This window comes from Tiliqua scincoides, chromosome 1 (assembly GCF_035046505.1).
Source record: "Tiliqua scincoides isolate rTilSci1 chromosome 1, rTilSci1.hap2, whole genome shotgun sequence".
Taxonomy (NCBI): Eukaryota; Metazoa; Chordata; class Lepidosauria; order Squamata; family Scincidae; genus Tiliqua; species Tiliqua scincoides.
In genome coordinates this window covers 67,628,784-67,652,509 of record NC_089821.1, presented here as the reverse complement: position 1 = coordinate 67,652,509, position 23,726 = coordinate 67,628,784, and the positions used below count along the sequence as shown (strand labels likewise).

The 23,726-nt window shown below is 43.8% G+C and overlaps 3 protein-coding genes and 1 pseudogene across 3 annotated transcripts; all 4 read right to left on the bottom strand.

Annotated features, from left to right (window-relative positions):
• Nucleotides 1–242: 242 nt before the first annotated feature.
• On the bottom strand, nt 243–1,187 carry LOC136644461 (olfactory receptor 5J3-like). Its single transcript, XM_066620367.1, has one exon. It carries the CDS (start codon nt 1,185–1,187, stop codon nt 243–245), a length of 945 nt encoding a protein of 314 aa, XP_066476464.1.
• Nucleotides 1,188–5,458: 4,271 nt separating this feature from the next.
• LOC136644453 (olfactory receptor 9G19-like) lies at nt 5,459–6,394 on the bottom strand. Its single transcript, XM_066620356.1, has one exon. It carries the CDS (start codon nt 6,392–6,394, stop codon nt 5,459–5,461), a length of 936 nt encoding a protein of 311 aa, XP_066476453.1.
• A 3,754-nt stretch (nt 6,395–10,148) lies between these two features.
• LOC136636242 (olfactory receptor 5G9-like) lies at nt 10,149–11,077 on the bottom strand (annotated as a pseudogene).
• A 7,686-nt stretch (nt 11,078–18,763) lies between these two features.
• Nucleotides 18,764–19,690, bottom strand: LOC136661079 (olfactory receptor 5AP2-like). The gene has a single exon (XM_066638102.1). The coding sequence runs from the start codon at nt 19,688–19,690 to the stop codon at nt 18,764–18,766; it is 927 nt and encodes a 308-aa protein (XP_066494199.1).
• Between the last annotated feature and the right edge of the window lie 4,036 nt (nt 19,691–23,726).

Sequence of the window (23,726 nt, the reverse complement as noted above, 5' to 3'; positions counted from 1 at the left end):
TCATTTGACATTTGAAAATAGATATATAGACACTACAGACATATAGATACTGCAGTGCATACATAATATGGTACAATTCTTTATCCAACACAACAATGTGCTTCACGTTTTATGACACAGAATTATTAGAATGGTGTCCATCAGGGCTGCTTTAAAGTGAAGCAGTGTCTTCTGCTACCTGGAAAAACTACAACCACTAAAGATGGGGAAAAAGGAGATGTATCCTCAAGCAGGGATGTTCCTCAGATGTGTTTGGAAGCAGCTTTTCTTCCTAGGACGTTTCCCAAGGCACCTCTTACATCCTTATTCCTCACACTATAGATCAAGGGGTTCAGCATGGGAGTCACCACTGTATACAACACAGAGGCCATTTTGTCTAGGTTTTGTGAGTTTCTGGAGCTGGGCCTTGCAGATGCAAAGCCAGCAGATCCATAAAAAATGGTGATGACCATGAGGTGAGAGGAACATGTGGAGAAGGCTTTCTGCCGGCTCCTGGCTGAGCGAATCTTTAAAATAGTGATGAGGATATATACATATGAGATGAAAATGGTCAGATTAGTTGCTATCATGTTGAAACCAACAAACACAAACCTCAAAATATCATTAAGAGCAATATCAGAGCAAGAAAGGGCAAGGAGAGGAGGGCCTTCACAATAAAAATTATTAATGGTATTTTGGCCACAGAAGGAGAGTCTAGAGGCAGCAACTGTGTGCACTAAAGCATTAATCGTCCCCGCACTATAGGACACGGTTATTAGCTGAAAGCGCTTTTGGGGGGACATGGTGACAAAGTACTGTAAGGGGTTACATATAGCCACGTAACGATCATAGGCCATCACAGCCAGGAGGTAGCACTCAGTGGTGGCAAAGGAGGCATAAAAGAAAACCTGAGTGAAACAACCCACAAAAGAAATAGTCTTCTTCTTCCTAAAGAAATCACTTAGGAGTTTGGGAGTGACAGATGAGGAATAACAGATGTCCAAGACAGACAGATTGCTAAGAAAAAAGTACATAGGAGTGTGGAGTTGGGGACTGGACTGGATTAAGATGATCATGCCCAGGTTCCCCAACAGAGTGAGGGCATAAATAGCAAGGAACATCAAAAAGAGGATGATCTGGAGCTCTGGAAGGTCTGTTAATCCTGTGAGTATGAACTCCGTTACTTGAGTGTTGTTGGCCATTTGCATCACTGTAACACTGTAGGAATCCAATGAACAAAGTCAGAATTGGCCTTGCTTTCTCCAATTGAGATATTATTATATTGATAATGACTCAAAACGTTATCTAAATTAAATCTCATGGAGGGATTTAAGCGATGTGAGGTTAGATTATTAATCCAAAGCATCTTTGATGTCGTTCCTACAATGAGAAAATGCATCTACAGCCCAATCCTGTCTATTACTTCCCCCCAACCAATGTAGCAGAACCAAAATGGTGATTGCTGCATTCTGTTGTGAGGGAATGTCCAGGAGGTCTCCTCTGGATAAGGGAATATTTGCACCAGGAGTAAGCCCCTGTGGTATGAAAGGGTCTGCTTAGACCTGCGCTAGCAAAATAGCCTAGACCAGGCCCCAATGCACCCTCCTGCCACCCCCCCTCCCTCTCCCACTGACTTACCTTTGTTGGCAAGCAGCAGGAGAAGTGCTGGACAAGGCAGGAAGGTGCAGGTCTTCCCACAGAATGCCTTTTGTGACTGGCACTGACTGCTTTACAGCAGTCAACACCAGCACAGGTGGCACGCTGCCATTGGGCAGAACACATAGGATTAGGCGGCAAGTATGTTTTTATAATATCATTGATTCCAACCATATGATTTTCCAAAAGTGCTCAGCTCTCAGGATCTTTCCAAGAGTTTCATATTCAGTGTTTGTCTGAATCTTTGAGTGAGTTTCTGGACAAAGAGACTTACCAGGTAGACATCTCAAGGTTACCAACTAGCCAGAAGGATGCATCAAGTCCCAACTATAACTAATATGGTGACCCAATTGGAGTCACTTGGTTATTGTTTATGACACCAGTAATCTGCTGGCTTGACCAAATGCCTATCATGAGTTCACCACATTGAGGTACATGTCATTGTAAGTCAAATATAAATTTTTCAGATCGATATATAACATCAGCACTCCTTTAAAATTATTCTTGATTCATTAAACTATATCAACTTCTAAGTCTGCAATGCAAACTTATTTTGAAGCAGATGTCATTGAGGAAACTGACTTACATGCCAATGAACATGGAGCATTTTCTATCAGCCTCTTTTGGCAGCCTTACATCAGTTTCCCACTTTACCAGTCACTAGTAACCATAATATTTGTACAGTTCCATTTGGACTCTCTAGGTTTAACTTTTCCGAGATCAGTACTTTACCATCTTAGATCATCTTTAATGGAACAATCATGCATGAATAGACCATGACCCTAAAACAAGTTTCACACTCAGTTCTCTGCTACTTGCTCAGGAAAAGCCAAACTGCTCCTCTCATCAATTAAGAGCTTTTCATACACCTGCTCCTCATAGCTATGCCTAAAGCATGTTCCAGTAAACCATAGCCCAAGCAGCTGTGGACGTGTACTGTTCATAATCAAAATCCCTTCCTGTCGACTTCAGAAGCCTCCTGAACTTACATTTTTTAAGCATTCTGTTTCTTTTGACTTATTCTGGTTGCAGGACAGGATGATTCATTGTGAAACAAATAGCAAAATGCCTCTAGCTCCATGAGGAAAGTTGGGTTTATTTCAATTCCATGTGACTTAGGATGGAGCTCTCTGTATTTTCAGCAAACACAGGCATTGACTCAGAGCAAAACAAAAGAGACAACAAAGATCTACTGGGGAAACTTTTGCTTTGGGACATACTCTCAGGTATCTCATACCCAAGGCACATCCCTACAATCCAGTAGCACTTACCTGATAATTACCCGATGAAGTCAATGACAGACAAATTATTATCTGAAAAGTTGGCCGACAATGTGTATAATGCCCAAAGTGGCAATTCTATGGAAGTTCTAAATCAAGGAAACTTGAATTTTCTGTATTTATCAGCATCAGCATCACGTACTCTGGGTGTCATCTGAAAGTTAAAGTCACATTGCTGAAATTAGCATAAGGACTGCTATTCAGGCTTTGGTCATAATAACAAAAGGAGGGGTGAGTATCCTAAAGGCAACAAGAAAAAGAAAAGGAAATGGCATCTCTTTCACAGGTTTCACTTTGGCCTCACCTCACACAGTTGCAGACATACAACTAGGGTCCTTCCTCTGCTGTGTTCCTGCTAAGGTGCACACCTCCCACCTGAGCTCCATGCAACGCAGCGCACAGCTTGCTACACAGGAGTTTGGAGATGATGTGATGATGTGATGCTGTCATCACTGAAAATCTGCAGGCAGTGTTGCAATGAGTTGTGATGCCATCCAGCTGTCAAAGGGAACTACGCACTGGCATGGACTCCTTAGAGCAGTGTCTCCTAAATGATTTCTACCATAACGCTAAAAATAGTTTTTCTCTCGGTGTGGTGAATGTTAATAATGATGGTGATTTTAAAAGACCTTCCCATGACTTTCAAGAATACCCAGGTGGCCCTTGTTTGGGTCACAATACCTACTTTGGAAACGACTGCCTTAGAGGGAATGGTGGCAGTGAGCAATGGGTGCCAGTTCATAACAATCAACCGTCAGGTAGAAATGAGACCAGAGGGTGAGTGGGATCACCTTTCAGGGTCAATGTGGTCAGGGTGATGTTGGCTTCTGTTACACTTGAGCAGCTGCTGGTCTCTAGCATTCCAACAGGGGGCCCCCCTTATGCCTAACCGCGGGCACTGCAGCAAGACTTGGGTCTGCCTGTCACTATGTTGGCAGGTAGAATTTTCCCACAATTCCCTACAGCATAAAGGGAAAAAGCCCTCCCCACCCCAAGTGGCGTTTACCATTCTGTCACATTGCCACCTTTCTTTCAAGCCGATCAGTGCACAGAGACACTCTATTGCATCTATTGCCCAGCATCCGAGCAGGCTATGCAGCAGGATGTCCAGGCACATGCAACTGTCCAGAGCATCCCTGTGCACAGACTGGCTTGAAAGAGAAGTGGTTATGTAGCAGAATGGTAAATGCAGCTCATGGGGAGGACAGCTTTTCCAAACTCTGAATCTGACCCATGGGTCAGGGTCTGGAGACCCCTGCCCTAGAGCAGCAGTTTTCAAACTGGGGGTCCCAGAACCCATTGGTGGCTTGTGAAACTGACAGGGCAGATTAGGCTATGTACATCAAGGGTTAAACGAGCAGCTACTTGGAGGGGAGAGCATTGCTGCCCAATCACCATTAAATTATAGCCACACCCCTTGGCATTAATAAATCAGACAGCAGTGTCTAGAGCAGTGGTTCTCAAACTGTGGGTCCTGGACCCACCAGTGGGTCATGACCTACTTTTTGGTGGTTTATGGAACCCACAGGGCAGATTACGCTATGTTTATCAAGGGTTGGACAAGCTGCTGCTGGAGGAGGAGCTCTGCTGCCCCATCACCATTATAAGAACATAAGAACAGCCCCACTGGATCAGGCCATAGGCCCATCTAGTCCAGCTTCCTGTATCTCACAGCAGCCCACCAAATGCCCCAGGGAGCACACCAGATAACAAGAGACCTGTATCCTGGTGCCCTCCCTTGCATTGGCATTCTGACATAGTCCATTTCTAAAAGCAGGAGGTTGCACATACACGTCATGGCTTGTAATCCGTGATGGATTTTTCCTCCAGAAATTTGTCCAATTTCCTTTTCAAGGCATCTAAGCCAGATGCCATCACCACATACTGTGACAAGGAGTTCCACAGTCCAACTACACGCTGAGTAAAGAAATATTTTTTTTAATCTGTCCTAACTCTCCCAACACTCAATTTTAGTGGATTTCCCTTGGTTCCTGTGTTGTGTGAGAGTGTAAAGAGCATCTCTCTATCCACTCTGTCCATCCCCTACATAATTTTGTATGTCTCAATCATGTCCCCCTCAAGTGCCTCTTTTCTAGGCTCAAGAGGCCCAAACGCTATAGCCTTTCCACATAAGGAAGGTGCCCTAGCCCAGTAATCATCTTAGTCGCTCTCTTTTGCACCTTTTCCATTTCCACGATGTCCTTTTAGAAATGTGGCGACCAGAACTGGATGCAATACTCCAGGTGTGGCCTTACCATCGATTTGTACAATGGTATTATAATAATGGCCCTAAAACACAAAGAAGGAAGTAATCACTCAGCTTTAGGTATTGTTCTTTTACTATTTGCATATACTAATTCTCATATTCTCAGATTAGATAAAAATAGTGTTGAGAGAATGGGTTCTATTCATATTAAAAATGGAAATTTCATTAATGTGGTGACTCACAAAGAATGCATTATATAATGGGAATTCTGAGGATATTTCTATGCACAAATATAGAGCAAAACATCTAACAAATGCACATCTCTAGGCCCATTCATTTATTCCACCCTCCATTTCTTTGTCAGTTTCTTCAGAGCATCCTTTACCTCCTTGTTCCTCAGGCTGTAAATCAGAGGATTCAGCATAGGGATCACTACTGTGTAGAAAACAGACACTACTTTGTCCCTTTGTAAAGCATAGCTGGAGCTTGGGCGTGAGTAGATGAAGAGGATGGAGCCATAATACAAGGTCACGGCTGTCAGATGGGAAGCACATGTGGAGAAGGCTTTGAGTCTGCCTTCAGTGGAGCGGATCCTCAAGAGGGCTGCCAGGATGAAGGCATAGGAGGCAAGGATAAGTGCAGAGGGGGTAACGACATTAGAAACCAAAATGAAGTAGAGTACAGACTGGTAGCTCCTGGGCACGTTGCAGGCCAGCTTTACCAGTGGAGGTAGGTCACAGAAGAAATCATCAATAATGTTGCCAGCACAGAAGTTCAGAGTGAAGGTTTCTGAGGTGATGATTACAGCATTGCCAAAACCACTTAGATATGAGAGGGCCACCAGCCCTGTGCATAGCTTCCTGGACACGGCTGTGGCATAAAGTAGTGGTTTGGCAATGGCCATGTAGCGATCATAGGCCATCGCGGCCAGGAGATAACATTCACTGTATGCAAGGCCCGCTGAGAAGAAGAATTGGGCAGCACACCCTTCCAAGGAAATGCTCTTGTCCTCAAAGATACAATTCACTAGGATTTTAGGGGTGTAGACTGAGGAATACCAGAGGTCCAAGAAGGATAGATTAGCGATGAAGAAATACATGGGTGTATGGAGGCGAGAGCTGCAACAGATGATTGCAATGAGTGTGATATTCCCAGATAGGCTAGCTATATAGAAGATGAGAAACACCACAAACAGGATCAGCTGCTGCTTTGGGTTGGTTGTAAATCCCAGGGGGATGAAGTCTGTTACTGTGGTGTGATTTGCTTCCTCCATGAATCTAGCAGGAATCAAATCATAAGGAAATTGAAAGTATGTATCAAAGTTATTGATATTACAGCAGAATCAAAGAGCTGTATTTTGGGGGTTCTTCATATGCTGAGGCAGTATAATGGGAGGTCATTGGGATCTGCCTGCAATGGAGGTAGGGCAAGTGTGGGGTAAGCATTAGGGATGAAATGCAGGCACATCTTTTGCGGCACTAATAAGGGCATTTGGCTAGGCCTCCAAGTCAAAGGACAGCCAACAGGAGAGAATCAAGCCAGCATTGGAAGATGAATAAGATCTTTTTTACAGCATAATAACAGACACTTTAGGAGCATTTCTTATAGGAACCTGGCATTGTGGAGGGTGTCCAGTTCAGTCAACCTATAGCAGATGCTGCTGGCATTTCATATCTTTCTCGCAATTAAAACACAGCCTTCTTTTCTTAGAGCACAGTCCTATGCATGTCTAATTCTGAGTAGATTTAATTCTAAGTCCCGTTGTGTCCAATGAGACTTATTCCCAGGAAAGTGTGGATAGGATTGCAGCCTTAGGTCCTTTGGTTGGCATTCTTTTTAATTTGGCTTTCATCAACCCTGTGGTTTGGTGGAGAAAATCATACTTGCATCACAAAGGGAGTCACACACTAAGAAATAGCAGCAAATGCAGCTCAAAATGATGGCTGTGCTCAGCTTGCACAGTAGGGGTGATTTTCAGTTCTCCTAGATCCACAAGACCTGATGTGAGGAGCCAGCTTCTAAAAGCTATTGCTGTCACCTTTCAGAAGGATCCATTACTCTTCTACACACATGCCTCGACATCTCAAGCAGTGTTACCTTCTCTTGGGAGTGCACAACTTCTAGGAAATGGCATTTAACCGAGAACCAAGTTATAGGTAATATCAGTCACATTGTCTCCATAAAAATAGTGGCCATTGGGGTGCACCAGACTGGAACTATGGTGTGGGGAAGAGGGTTTGATTCTTTGTCAATGCCACAATCCCAATCAGAATTTCTTCCCCCCCCCCCCCCCGACAGTTCTAGTTATGGTCTGAAAATAGCAGATATGCAGAGCCGAACAATGATTAACATCAAGTTAAGTTTCATCTTGAGTATGTCTGATCCATAAAATAGCTACCTTTACCTGTCTAAGGGCACAATCCTATCCAAGTTTCCAGTGCCGGTGCAGCCGCAATGCAGCCCTGAGGAAATGGAACAAACATTCCCTTACCAGGAGGAGGCCTCTGTGATTGCCCCCCCCCAACCACAGGATGCAGCGCATGCCCCATTGGCACAGCTGCACTAGTGCTGGAAAGGTGGATAGAATTTGGCCCTAACAGCCCAATCCTATGCATGTCTACTCAGAATTAAGTATCATTATAGCCAATGTGGCTTACTCCCAGGTAAGTGTGGATAGGATTGCAGCCTAAAACACCAAGGAATATATATTCTGAGAAAGTAACACATCCTAGTTTTCCTGATTATTTTCTGTTCTGAAAATAGTGTGCACTCTATAGTCTATCAAAAGTGGTTGTAGTGTGTCTTTTTCTTGCCTCAGGTGCAGACCTCAGAAAAGGGTTTTATGCATGTGCACCCTGCCATTCACACAATAAACACCATGTGCTTTTTCCAAACATGGAAACTACATTTTATGTCAGAAACAAGCATTTATACAGCTGCTGTAGCTCAATTCAATTCCTAATTCTTCCCAAGCCCCCCAGTGGAAGTGCTGTAGGAAAGGTATGGTTTGCATTCATTGTTTCCAAGGACAACTGGGGACAACCAACACCCAAACGTTTTAAAAATTCTGTCCCTCGTTTGCAAGCTTGGAGGTTTAAAGGTAGCATGTATAACATGAACAAAAATACTGTATTAAAAGAGGGAGACAATAGACGTGTGTTCTCCTTGGAAGCTCCCCAGCTCTGCTCTTACAAAATGGGGTCTTCACAGAACTGGGGTCTACACAATAGATAACTCACCTTAATGGAAGATGGCTAAGTGCTGTATTTATCATTACATTCTCTTCCCATTCATATTCTAGTTTGTTACCAATTCACTTTATTATTTTACACTCACTCTGATAACTTTGCACCTGTTTGCAAGAAGCCATTCACATGATTGGCGCCATCTTTATGTCCTCAGTCTGAGCCTCGAATTCCCACAAATTGTCTTCACTTTAGTAGTCTTACCTTATCAAGTCCAGTCATGTCGTCCCTGTCCATGCTACTCAATGGAAACTTTTTAGAGTCAAAAGAAAGCATGATATTCTCAGAGAATGGTGTTTCTTAATTAATAAATGTATTCCAGTTTGTTTGTTTGCTGACCTTGGTGGGCTTTGCATTGAAATAGACAACGCATGACCCATGAAAGGAGAAGAGGGGTTTCTGGCTATCTTTGATGAAGTTTTGTAGAGTTTAAAAAAATGAGCTTGTTTCATGATAGGAGTCTAGAGTAAAACTTATTTCTCACTGCTAGTATCCAGTAGTCATGATTCAGTGTTACGCCTAAACAAAACAAACCTTGGCTTGTTGAGCACCAGGACTACCTTCTGTAGAACAGCAATTTCCCCACATCGCATCAGTAGATCCTGAGTAGAGAACAAAGTTGGGCATTTTATACAGAGCATTCCATTGTCACTCTAAGGAATATCTTCCCAGTGGCTTCTTTAAAGCCACAAGACATCCATGCTCCACTGGGATTAAAGGTTATTGTGATGCTGGCCAAATATGATTTGTTTGGAGTTTTTCTTCTGGAGTTTGGGATTAAATCCCCCAGAGCTCATTAGCTGAAATATCTTTTCACTACTGGTTTTATGTATACTGAACAAAGCTGAGGAGAAAGATAAGACAGATAAGAAAGATAAGCCTACGCCATGGCTTCCTCATGAGGAAGCTGCTTGAAACATTCACTAAAGAGGCTATGTCATGTCTCCAAAACTAGACATGATAGGGCAAAACAGATGCCATTTTTGGAATTGGCACCCCAAATATACCCAGGAATCGGTGTAACGTTTAAGGAAGCAAAATGTGTGTTGACCTGTGTAACAGGCTGTTGACCCATGCCTTCAGCTAGTGGAATGCAGATTGTATCAGCGGAAGGCCCTGATAGGATTGGGCCATAAATTTCAAGGTTATTTACATCACTCTGGGCCATTCAGAACGTGGTTCTATTGTCAGATACATTTTGAACATCCAGTCTTCTTTAATACACATGGTTGTTGAAGCCATTCCTGAAATGATGTTATTTTTAGCCATGTTCACAAGTGTCCAGTGCTCACGTCAACATACTGGAGAATATATTCACAAAACAAAGCAAAAACCTGAGGGGTGTTCAAGGGTCAATTTTGGTGGGTAAAGTGTTAAAAAGTTTTAAAAAACAGCCCAAAAAGTTTTAAGACAAGCTCTTCATCGAGGGATTAAATGGACCACGATTAATTGTTGCACTTCACAAAAAAGCTGTATTCCCCTGTATATGCGGGACAGAACTGATGGCCAGATCTGATATCAGAACTGATATGCAGAGAAAGCATGAAATGAAACTGACCTTGAGGTTGTACTTACATAGAACCAAAGAATGATACAATTGCTTACACAAGAGAATAGCTTTTATTCACATGTGATGAGACAGAATGATTTGAATGACATTATTATAGAACAGCTTATCTAAAGATGTGTTTTCATCAATGTAGTGGAAGTATACCTTCTACCTAAGGTGGAGAAAAAGAAGTTATCCTAAAACAGGAATGTCCACACATGCTAGAAAACAGCTTACTTTTTCAGGAATTTTCTGAGGGCATTCTTTACCTCCTGGTTCCTCAGACTGTAGATCAAGGGGTTCAACATGGGAATCACCACTACATAGAACAAAGAGGCGATTTTGTCTACATTGCGGGTCCCCTTAGAGCTGGGTCGTGCGTACATGAAGGCACAACCTCCACAGAAAATGGAGATAGCCGTCAGGTGGGAGGTGCACGTGGAGAAAGCCTTCTGCCGACTTTTGGCAGAGCTAATCTTTAGAATTGTAATCAGAATGTAGGTGTAGGACATGAGGACAATCAGACTAGTTGATATCATATTGAAGCCCACAAAAAGATACATGAAAAAGAAATTGAGACTGATGTCAGAGCAAAAAAGAGCAAGGAGTGGAGGGCCTTCACAGTAAAAATGGTTAATGATGTTTGAGCCACAGTAGGGTAGTCTTGCTGCGGCAACTGTGTGTACTAAATTACATATGATTCCAGCAAAGTATGAAAGAGTTACTAACAGGGTACACTTTCTTTGGGACATGACAACCAGATAGAGCAGTGGGTTACAAATAGCCACGTAGCGGTCATAGGCCATCACAGCCAGGGGTAAACACTCAGTAGCAGCACCTATAGCATAAAAGTAGAGTTGAGTGAAACAACCAGCAAAAGAAATGGTCTTCTTTCTAAAGAAATCAGTTAGGAACTTTGGTGTATAGCTGATGATGATGATGAATAGCTGATGTCTAAGACAGACAGGCTGCTGAGGAAAAAGTACATAGGGGTGTGGAGTTGGGGACTGCACCAGATTAGGACTATCATACCCAAGTTCCCTACTAGGGTGACAACATAAACAATAAGGAACAGCACAAAGTGGATGATCTGGAGCTGAAGACGGTCTGTCAGTCCTGTGAGTACGAACTCAGTCACTTGAGTGTTGTTTTCCTTTGGCATCCTTGTAACACTGTGGAGATCAGAGAGCATAGTCATCAGTGTTTGCCTTGCTTTTAGCTACTCAGATTAGTTGTCTGATAGTGATATCAATGTCTGAGAACAAGTCTCTCTCTGGAACATTGTCTCAAAGTGAGCAGAGAGATGGGAGGCTAGCAGAACATGTTATATGTACAGTAAGAAACATTCATCCTGTCAGGACTGATGGCAGGTCTATTTCTGAACATCAGCTCAAACCCATAGAAAATAAGATGCTTTTGAGGGCCTATTGTGACTTGCAGTTGTGTTGCTGAACACAGCCACACTAATGACATGCACAGATTGACTTTTAAATTTGATCATGTGCTGAACCTTAAATTGTACTTTATGCATCACAATGCGCATGAGTGGCTTGACCAATGATAGAATGGGTGGAAATCAAAACAGACTAAGGGCTGGTTGAAATGATACTTATCAGCCCAACCAGCCCCATGTAAAAGACATAAGTTCTCAGGAAGACACACATCTGTCATCTTCCCTTCTACCCAGGGCCTGCATGTAGATTTCATTGTAGCATGGGGATGAGCAGTTCATCTGAACCACCATTCTATGCACCATCATAAAACTCCCTTTAGGCTGCAATCTTTACACACCTACCTGGGAATAAGGAAAGTCAGTGGGACATACTTTTGAGTAGATATGCATAGGACTTTGCTCTTCAAATAGGTCTACCAGAGGAGCGATTCGGACAAGTCACTTTTTAACTTAAACAAAAAATGCTTTGATTTACCCCAGATTCAAGCAGAGGGGCCAGCATGCATGTGCCCAGAAAGTGACAAAGTAGAGTAGCGGGTTGCATATAGCCACATAGCAGTCATAGGCCATCACAGCCAGGAGGTAGCATTCAGCGGTGGCAAATAGGGCATAAAAGTAGAACTGAATTAAACAATTAGCAAAACTTATTACCTTTTTCTTTTTCAAGAGATCAGTTAAGAATTTGGGAGTGACAGACAATGAATAACAGATGTCCAAAACAGACAGGTTGCTGAGGAAAAAGAACATAAGAGTGTGGAGCTGAGGACTGGAGTGGATCAGGATGATCATGCCGAGGTTCCCCCCCAGGGTGATGGCATAAACGGCAAGGAACAAGACAAACAGGGTGATCTGGAGCTGCGGAATGTCTGTCAATCCTGTGAGTATGAACTCGGTCACTTGAGTGTTGTTTTCCCTTGCCATTGTTGTAACACTGTGGAGATCAGAGAAGTATAGTCAGTGTTTGCTTACCTAGGTGTAAGGAAAGTCAGAGGACCTGAGACATACATAGGATTGTGCTCTTCAGATACGTTTACCAGTGCACATAGAGAAGTGGTTTGGACGCTTTCACAGAACAAATGAAAAAAAAAGTTCTGAATTACCTCAGAGGCAAAGAGAGGGGCCAGCATGTATGTGCCCAAGGAGTTCTGACAAGTGACAGTGGGGCAAAAAGGATTGTGGCTTCTGGATTTTCTGATCATTCAAACTCATCCTCAGTCCCACACTGATTCTCATTTCGTTTCAGTGACCAAATTGCATGTGCCTTCCCTCCAAGATGGTTTAATCACCACGAAGTACATGCCCCCTGCAAGAAGCCATCATGAGTCTTGTTTGATGTTCTGGGGCATATCTGCACATCACATGGAGCTCTGGACAGTTCATCCAGCCTGGCGCGTGCCCTGAATGTGGGGCCCCAGAATTCTTTGCAACCTGCAAGGGTTTTATAGAACATATGAATGGTTTCTTACCAGGTTATCGGCATGTCACAATCTTCTCATCTAGTAGAGTGAATTACGGCTTGTATTGCACATCTTCATTCATGACATATGTCCAGAACTTTGGTCAGCATCTGTGTGAAGACAAAAAAAATCAGTTTTCCTCCTTAGTTCTTTCCTTAAAATAAAAACATCAATAAAAGCTTTTCACACAACTGTGCATTCCATGATATTTGTGATTCTAATGTGCCCCAGCAAAAAGGAACATGAAATCTGTCATATGAGTACCAATAATGGTCTTCTCCCATCTCTCAGACTTAAAAATGCATCTGAATGTACCCCATTTCATTCAGCTCAATTGCATTGCCTGCATTTCTAAAGAATTCCCATTCCTTCAAGCTTTCTTCTGATTGCTCAATGGATGTATCCTAATAAAATCTTTTGATCTTTCTGGTGTGTGAGGGAAGCCAGGCTTACATCGAAGCTGGATGACTCAGGAGATACTGCCATTTATCTCCTTCCCTCCCGCCTCTTCCCCGCCTCCCCCGCCTACATTTGGTCTTTGCGTTGGCACATCCAAGCCGATGCAAGGCGCTGGAGGAAGCCGGCGTGGAGGCTTCTGTCAGCCTCCACAGGCCAGCATTTCTCTGCACACCAGCCTGGTTTCCTCCTGAGGAGGCACAAGGGACGAGTCAAGGGCAGGATTGCACCCAAAGTAAAGTTATGTCACCAGGGACAGGCCCCAGCAGTGCAGGCGTCCTGGGAGCAAGGGGCTACATGAGCATAAGAGGGTCCCCAGGAGCAGGGGATAAGTACTGCCTGGATCCAGCCCCCAGTCAGGGGGTCACCCTGGGAGCAGGGCATGGGAGCCCTTGAGACCTGAGGCAGATCACATGGCCGGAAGGGATGGAGAATTTGGGGCTGGCTGCTGGGTTCATAAGGAGCCTAGCAGCAGTTAAAAGAGGACACTCTTCCCAGGGCTCAGGCTCCAGGAAGACGGACGGGGTTGTTCTGACAGGCCTCTTGCCTTACACTTGCCTAACCCTTGCCTGGGAGGAGCGGCAGTTGTTCCTCTGCCCGGGGCAGGACTAACCTCTCCGGCAGGTGCTGGAGGACAGAGCTCAGGGACAGAGCTCAGGGACTCAGGGACAGAGCTGCTCAGGGACAGAGCTGCTCCAAGTCCTGGACAGAAGGGATAGCTCCTTTTCATGTAGAAGGAGTGAAGGTGTCCAGGTGGCACCATATCTGCTGGAGGAGCCCAAAGGGATGCAGGCAGGGAGCAGAAAGAAACCCCCAGGGAGCCACACCACACACATCCAAGGAAAGGAAGCAGGGGTGCTGGCCTCAGCTCCCGCCCACCCACTGCACTGAAGCTCCAGTAGACACCCAGTGGCACCCTTCATGGCAGCGCCACAGTTCCTGCTGACCAGCTCGCCAGAAGGACTTTGCAAACGTGGCTCCTGAGACTCTTACTTACCTCAGCCTGGGGAAAGCTATATGAACTGTGGACTATATACGTACCAGGGAGACTGCCCTGAGGACATGGGTCCCAGTGACATAACTGGGAGCCCTGAGGAGTATAAAAAATCTCACAAGAATAAATTGGCTTGGCCAAACCAGTCAGCACTCCTTGTGGTCCTTTTTGTGGTGGGGTAAGTCTGCAGTTTTGTGGGTTTCCTGTCAATTCCACTTGGGCCCCCCGGGGGGGGTGCTGGGCACAACCATGGACTTACAAGTCGTTAGCGAATGTTTTTCTTTTTTTCACAAATTTCAGGATTTTTTCCTTTTTTATTTTTTTATTTTTTTACAAAAATGAGAAGTGCAGAAAGCAGAAAAGTGCAGAAACACTGTGTGTTTTTATTTCAATATCACAAAAACAAAAGCCACCTCTTGCTATATGAGTTGTAAGCCCATCTGGGGACCTGTTGGGAATAGTGCATGGCTTTTAAACAGGGGTCTCCAAACTCTGGCCCAGGGGCCAGATGTGGCCTGCAGCAAGCCTCTATCAGGCCCGCAGCCAGCCTCTGGTCCCCTGAGGATCTCTGGCCCACTCAACTGAACACGACTTGGAGCTGTGCTCTGATCGCATCCAGAGCATGTTCTGAGCCTAAAAACATCACTTCCTGGTTTTCCGGAAAAAAAAAACCAGAAGTAACTATTGTGCCCTCTGAAAGCCTTGGAAGGCTTTCTGAGGGCCCGGGAAGCCTCCCAGGCCCTCAGAACACACTCCAGGTATGGGATTTACTCCTGTGTATTTAAGTAAGCTGCTTGGGAGGTGGCGTAATAGGGGTCCATTTAAGTGTGTGTTTTATTTCTATGGTGTGTGTTGGTGCTTAGAGAAATCCTGGAAATTTGAGTCCATTCATTTATTCATTCATCTAAGTTCCATCTCTGATATATTTATTTAAATTTCATATTTAAAATTAATTTTTCACTGTCCCTTGACACCTTGCCAGATATTTGATGCGGTCCTCTGGCTGAAAAGTCTGGGGTCCACTGCTTTAAAACTTTGCTCCTTTGTCTTCAGAATGTCTTGGGGGAACAGCTTCCATTAACAGCAGGGGGAGTTCATCCCTCCTATTTCTCCTATACCTTGTATCACCTTTTGATATTATCAGCTGTGGTATCCTTCAGGACCAATTACCAGAAATGGGAACAAGGAGCACTGTGGTTTGACAGTTTCATTCCCATGTGGCAGATAAGCTTGAGAAAGTAGAGCTGGGAGACCTTGGACTGGTAATCACTATTTTTATCTCCAAACCTCTGAGAATGACACTACATGATAATATGGCATCACTCTGATGGGGTCTCCTGATAAAAAATAAAGTGATGAAGTTATTAGACTGAAAAGACCTATAGTGAGGGCAATTCCCAGAAGAGTAGATGAGAAGAACATCTTCAGAGCAGGATTTCAAGCACAACCTCCTCAAGACTTTTCCCATAGCAGTTCCAGAAGCAGCCACTCCAACTCAGGCAGCACCAATACCAGTATACTTGCACATGCCTGATCTCGTCTGATCTCAAAAGCTAAGCAGGGTCAAGCCTGGTTAGTACTTGGATGGGAGACCGCCTGGGAATACCGGGTGCTGTAGGCTTATACCATAGTCTTTCGAGACTGAAGATTGCCAACCAACCAATGTCCCCACTGCTGATACTAGTTTGAGACTTGGTTAGGGCCACTTGACTTCCAGGGCTCTGTGTTCCAGCAAGGAGAGTCATGTTTCCCTTGCCAGCCCTGAATTCCATCCTAGGCAACACTGATGTTAAAAGTGAGCTACATGTATACAAGAGGCTTCATCCAGCATACCATCCAGCACTGGTAACGAGTTGACCCAAGTGAATATGGTTGTTGTTGCTGCTGCTGGGTTGGTACAAGGACAGTTGCCAGACCTCTGTGCCATCCCAGGGTTTGGCTTCCTGGCTCAAAGCAGTAAATCTATGTTGTTTACATAGATTGTACAAATCTATGGTAAGGCCACACCTGGAGTATTGTGTCCAGTTCTGGTCGCCGCATCTCAAAAAAGACATAGTGGAAATGGAAAAGGTGCAAAAGAGAGCGACTAAGATGATTACTGGGCTGGGGCACCTTCCTTATGAGGAAAGGCTACGGTGTTTGGGACTCTTCAGCCTAGAAAAGAGATGCCTGAGGGGGGACATGATTGAGACATACAAAATTATGCAGGGGATGGACAGAGTGGATAGGGAGATGCTCTTTACACTCTCACATAATACCAGAACCAGGGGACATCCACTAAAATTGAGTGTTGGGCGGGTTAGGACAGACAAAAGAAAATATTTCTTTACTCAGCATGTGGTCGGTCTGTGGAACTCCTTGCCACAGGATGTGGTGCTGGCATCTAGCCTAGACGCCTTTAAAAGGGGATTGGACAAGTTTCTGGAGGAAGAATCCATTATGGGGTACAAGCCATGATGTGTATGCGCAACCTCCTGATTTTAGAAATGGGTTATGTCAGAATGCCAGATGCAAGGGAGGGCACCAGGATGAGGTCTCTTGTTATCTGGTGTGCTCCCTGGGGCATTTGGTGGGCCGCTGTGAGATACAGGAAGCTGGACTAGATAGGCCTATGGCCTGATCCAGTGGGGCTGTTCTTATGTTCTTATGTTCTTAAATGTTGCTGAATCTTCGCAGACTCTCATTTTTTTGTTCTTTTCTGAAAATACTTATTATCTGAGTGTGCAAAGCATTTCCCATTTTTTTTTATGATTCCCTATGTATGGTGAGTAGGAATTGTTAAGCTTATATTGCAGAGGGGAAGACTGAGGCTCACAGACGATTAGCTTGCCTATAGTCACCAAGATAATTCATGGCAGAGGCAAGATTCATAACAAAGGAATCTTGAATCACAGCTCGGTCTCCTAGCTGCTTCACTACACCAGCTCTCAGGTCATTCTTGCTTCACTGTGATTTGCACAGCCCCTGAATTACTCTGATACAACTTTCTCACAGAGTAGTTCTTGCCTTGGAGTACACCCGGAGCAGTGGTGGTTGCAGAGGTGCTTACTTTTAGTGGCATACAAGAAGTTCAGGGAGGACTTAGGGCACAATCCTACCCTGCGCTGGAACAGGCAAGCCAAGAGACTTGCGCTTGAAGCCGCTCTGAACTCCCTGGGAACAGGGGTTGGGATCCAGCATAACTGCTGGATCCCAATCCCGTTTCCCATTCCCCACCCGCCTGCCCCCAGAGCTGCCCACAGCCCACCCTCCCCCTGCCCCAGAATGCCTCCCTCCTGCCTCCTCCCCACCCACCCCAGAGCCTTGCGTTGGTCCAGCTGGGACGACGCAAGGCTCACTGCCTCCATTGACGCAGAGGCGGAAGTCAGCGTCCGCAGGCTGGCACGCCTCTGCACACTGGCCTTGCCAACTCCCAAAGAGGCACAAACGTGTCTTATGGCACATTTGCAATCCTCTTGAGCTGGCACAAGGGACTTGCACTGGCCCAAGGGTGCCTCTGGATTGCGCCCTTAATGACATAATTATGTCACCTCTGACATTCCCATCTCTTGCATTGGTTTATATGCAAAAAGCCTGCCTCCCTTTGGCGATTTTCAGGCTGTTTTGGGCCCAGCCGCAGAACACTTTTGCAGGTGAGCATTAAAAACATGATCAAAAGTGAGAGAATATGGCTGCTGGGCCTGAAGTGGCCCAAAAATAGTTGAAGGGAGACTTGGGTGGTGTTGTGTCACCCACTGGCAGGCCTCACATGTGAGTTGGCCCACCTCCATTGCCTCCGCCTTGTGATACCACTGCTTTCTTCAAGTGATCTGCTTTAATCAGACCTTTTTGCTCCTGGAGAAGATGGCAATTTGAAATGTGTTGAACATGATAAAGACTCTGGGCATCATTTTGAGGACTTGATACCCTCCTTTGGGGGTCAATTCTTAGAATCCCTTGGGCATACTGGTCCTCTATTTATATCAGGGTGATTCTAAGCATTTTTCTTTCATTTTGTAGAAGAGAGGTTTGTCCAAACCACTCCACTATTTGCACTGGTAAACCTATTTTCAGTGCTGAAAAACCCAAAACAAAAAACCTTGGTGGTTTTAAGGATCAATTTCTGTAGGTGCAACTTTAACAAAGTATTGCATGCAGTTCTACATATTTTCAGATAAGCTCATTATCCAGAGACAAAATGGAACAAGCTTAAAGGTAGCACTCCCAAAAAGTCCCATAAACCCCTACAGATGTGGAATAAATGCAGAGAAATTATGCAGAGAAATGAATCAATCTGAAAATCTAAGGCTGACCTTGAATTTTTGGCACAATACAACTAAAGAATAATACAATTCTTTACAAAACAGCATAGACTTTATTCACATGTGATTACACAGAATGATTTCAGTTTTGCTCTATCAAGGTTGTTTTGAACTGATGGTGTGTACAAAAGATGGAGGAAAAGGAGTTTTCCCCAAACAGGAATGTCAACTAAAGCTAGAAAACTGCTTATCTTTTCAGGACTTTTCTGAGGGCATCCTTTACCTCTTGGTTCCTCAGACTGTAGATCAAGGGGTTCAACATGGGAGTCACCACTATGTAGAATAGAGAGGCAATTTTGTCTACACTGCGAGTCCCCTTAGAGCTGGGTCGTGCATACATGAAGCCACTACATCCATAGAAAATGGAGATAGCCGTCAAGTGGGAGGTGCAAGTAGAGAAGGCCTTCTGCCGGCTTTTGGCAGAGTGGATCTTTAGAATTGTGACCAGGATGTAGGTGTAAGAGGTAAGGACAGTCAGAATAGTTGAGATCATATTGAAGCCCACAAACACAAATATCAAGATATAATTGAGAAAGATGTCAGAGCAAGAAAGAGCATAGAGAGGAGGACCTTCACAGTAAAAATTATTAATGATGTTTGGGCCACAATAGGATAGTCTAGCTGCAGCTACTGTGTGTATCAAGGCATTTATAGTCCCAGCAAAGTACGAAAGAGCTACTAGCTGGATACACCGCCTTCGGGACATGGTAACTAAATAAAGCAGTGGGTTACAAATAGCCACATAGCGGTCATAGGCCATCACAGCCAGGAGGAAACACTCAGTAGTGGCACCTATAGCATAAAAGTAGAGTTGAGTGAAACAACCAGCAAAAGAAATGGTCTTCTTCTTTCTAAAGAAATCAGTTAGGAACTTTGGTGTAACAGATGATGAATAGCTGATGTCTAAGACAGACAGGCTGCTGAGGAAAAAGTACATGGGGGTGTGGAGTTGGGGACTGCACCAGATTAGGACTATCATACCCAAGTTCCCTACTAGGGTGACAACATAAACAATAAGGAACAGCACAAAGAGGATGATCTGGAGCTGAAGACTGTCTGTCAGTCCTGTGAGTACGAACTCAGTCACTTGAGTGTTGTTTTCCCTTGGCGTCATTGTAACACTGGGGAGGACAGAGAGCATAGTCATCAGTAACACTCAGTAGTGGCACCTGTAATATAAAAGCAGAGTTGAGAGAAACAACCAACAAATGCAATAGTCTTCTTCTTTCTAAAGAAATCAGTTAGGAACTATGGTGTGACAGAAGATGAATAACAGATGTCTAAGACAGACAGGTTACTGAGGAAAAAGTACATGGGGGGTGTGAAGTTGGGGACTAGACACGATTAAGAGTATCATGCCTAGGTTTCTCACCAAGGTGATGGCATGAATTGCAAGGAACAGCACAAAGAGGATGATCTGGAGCTGTGGATGGTCTGTCAACCCTGTTAATATGAACTCGGTCACCTGAGTGTAGTTTTCCTTTGGCATCGTTGCAACACTGTAGAGATCAGAAAAACAGAATCATCAGTGTTGACCCTACTTTTAACAATTGAAATATTTAACATTTGACAGTGATATAAATCACTACCAAGACTAAATCTATCTCTGGAACATTATCTCAAAGCAAAGTGAGATGGGAGAATAGTAGAGTGTCCATGAGAAACATGCCATCGACTTCAAATGTGCCATCATCTCTTACTCTCTAATTTGCCAATTAAGTCACCTGAAGAGTTCAAAGGCCAAAATTTTTGTGCCAATGGTTTTGTGCCTGGTTCAACAAGGCCGTTATCTCTAACTCTCTGAGTATCCTGTCAAGACTATGTTAAGAGAAAGCAGCACTGACAGACTTGCTCATCCCCTCAGTACTGATGGCCAATCTGTTTGTGAAGTTCACATGGTGATGGGAAGTCCCATCTTGTCCAGAGCTGATACAGAGGGACCACACAGTCCACACCATATCCAGCACTGTTTAGGGGCAGGCTGGCAGTAAAGGAACATTTGTTCCCTTACTCCATGTCGAGCCACAGTCTGCCTATCGTGCTACTTTGATCTGTGCTGGCAAAATCACTGGCACAAGTCCAAAAAGCCCAGTGTTGGGGGGGAAAGGCCAAAATCTGCTTGGAAGGCAAAACAGGATCTCATGCACCTCTGGACAATTCATCAAGCCTGGCTTGTGCCCTGGATGTGGGTCCCCAGAATTATTTGCAACCTGCAAGGGGTTTGTAACATGCCTCCTTACCAGACTATCAGTGTACAACAATCATCTTCTCATCTACTAGAATGATTTACAGTTGGTATTGTTGTGTGTCATCATTCATGACATACACGCAGACATTTGGTCAGCGTTTCTGTGAAGACGAACAGTCATTTCTTCTCCTTAGTTCTTTCCTTAACATAAAAACATCAGTAAAAAGCATTTCACAGAGCTGCTCCTTCTGTGATATTTGTGATTCTAATGTGCTCCAGCAAGTAGTAACAAGAAGCACCTATATCGGTCATATGAATACCATAACGGTCTTCTCATATCTCTTAAAAATGCATCTGAGCTTACCCCATTTCATTTACCTCAGTTGTGTCAGTGGCATTTCTGACCATTCTAATTTCTTCACACTTTATTCTGACAGCTCAATGGCTATATCCTTATGACTCTTTGTAGTGGTGTGGGGGAAGTCGGTCTTATATCAACACCAGATGACCCAGGAGATTTTTGCCATTTCTATAAAGAGTTATGCCTTAGGAACAATATAGGTGATGAGTACTGTTCTCCTGAGCAAAATGTTGGCTCAGGGATTTTCTCCCTGAAGTGTCTCAGACCCAGGTACATAGATTTGTGTGAGAGAAAATTAAAAACTTTCCTTCAGGTTTTTTTCCCAGCTAAGTGAAAAATCATCAGGCTAGGCTGCATTTGTTTCAGGAGTTTCCTATTTTATTAAAACAGCTGTTTTGTTGCCAGTTACTCAACATTTCTGATCCACCTACGCAGGAGCAAGCCCTGTTGACTATGATAGGACTTTCCTCTGAGTAGACACAGACAGAACTGTGCTTTGAGCCAGGCATGAAGAGTAAACAGGAGCATAGGACAAAATAATTCAAAATTGTATACTTCATTCACACCCAATTTTTTACATATACATTAATTCAGAGAGATTTGGCTTCATGCCAACTAAGGTAAGATTTTACATTTGGACCAATCAGAACCTGAAATAGTACATTGATTATCTGAGTAAAGGAGGGGTAGATACACATATTCAACAGAGTAATCCATGCATATTCAAGAATACAGCATCCTCTTATAGATCATCGAATTCCTCCTTTCCTGAGAACTCACTTTTGCATTCCTGAGGAAGGGGCCCTATTCTTGAGCCTACACAGGATTTCATATCTCTTTTGCTCAGCATTTGCTTTGGAATGTGGGAAGATCAGGTTTTCCAGGTTTCTCAGGGGGACGCTTTTAACTTCAGTTCTACAAAACCAAACCAATAGCCCATGGAAATACAATTGATAACACATAATTCAACTCAATAACTAACCAAATAAAATGATTAAAAATGAGTATCACAGGATCACATCAGAAATGGACTCTGCATTTCTTCAACACTTGTATTCAGTACACAGTGACATTCAAGTGAGCCAGATCCCAGTTATCGGAAAGGTTTACCAGTGGTAAATGTAAAGCACAAGAAAGAGAAATGTTGACATTCTGCATATTGGAAAACTAGCTTTGTATTTTCTTTCCCATCCTAAAACTTCAAATACATCTGAATGTACTGAGATTCCTGTTGCTAAAGGTAAACATATATGTGTTTCTCACTGCATAACTCATTTTCTTTCCTTTTTAAAAACTTATTTGTTGGATTTAGATTACATCCCTTTCTTCAATGAAGTCACACCAAAATACTATATAAAATATTGTTATGCCCTTTTATCTCATTTTCCATATACATGAGACATTTCGTTCACAGAGTGTGAACTGGCTTCTGGCCTCCTTGGGAGTAGTATTCCTAAATGTGCTTTCAATAAGTCATGAATTGTGTACACAGGGGAAATTTGTTACCTGTGCAGGAATTGAATGCAATAACCTACATCACTACTCAATGGATTGGCATATAAAGTGGTAGGGAAGGGTACAAATGCAAGAACAGAGAACATTTATCATGAGGATGCTGCATTCACCCTTCCATCTCATCCCAAGAGGACAGGTCCATGTCAAAGGGAGTGGGAAATGACATGATCAGGGTTGCAAAGGGAAGGAATCAGACTAGTCCTGATGAGTTCTAAGTAAGCATTTTATTGACTGTCTTCTCCTAAAATGGAGGCTTCTGGACAAAAGAGTGGTCACACTCTCACACGCATATCTTTGTGGGAACTCCAATAGTTGTTTTCACTTGGGCTCCTCAGGGGCACTAGATGAAACTTCACTAGTGCCTTGGGTCAGACCATAAGGACAGAGTGTTCAGACTCAGCTGGGCCCTCTTTAAGGAGTAGGTCTTGCCCTGCCATGGTTTCAGTCTTGGTCTTGCCACACAGGCTTAGCCCTGGCCATTCCTATTCCTCATTCCTCTTGCTGCTGGCATAAAAGCTTAACATTTAGCATGTAGAGAGAGGAGCGCAAAACTCTCCGATTGCTCCCATTTTCCTATAATAACCATAGGTCTTCTCTGCTCTGTTCCTTCCACAACAATTGCAGTATCCCAGCATGTGTCTTGTTTCTTCCCCAGTAGGTAGAATGAAGCTGTGCCCAGTATGATGGGTAGGTTCACTATGTTGTATCCATAGAAGAATGGGCAGGCAGAGTCCATGGTTTCTATTGTGGCTTAGGTCAATTGCTGTCAATTTTATGCTGAGAAAGATTTCAGACGATGTCCCCCTCTGACTGGGTATTTTCTTCTTCATCGAGCATCTCAGGTTGGTACCTTACATCAAGCTCAGAAACAACAGGTTAGAGCCAATACATTTCTTCAAAGGATTTGAAATCTGAAGATGGAACTAAAGATACTATAGTAGATGTAGGAACTGGCAACAATTATTTACACAGCAGAGCAGCTCCTATTCACAATTTATGACACAGAACAATTTGAACTGTGTCTTTGAACACTTTGAGCTGCTTATAAATGGAGTTGTGTCTTCTGTTTTCTGGGAAAATATAACC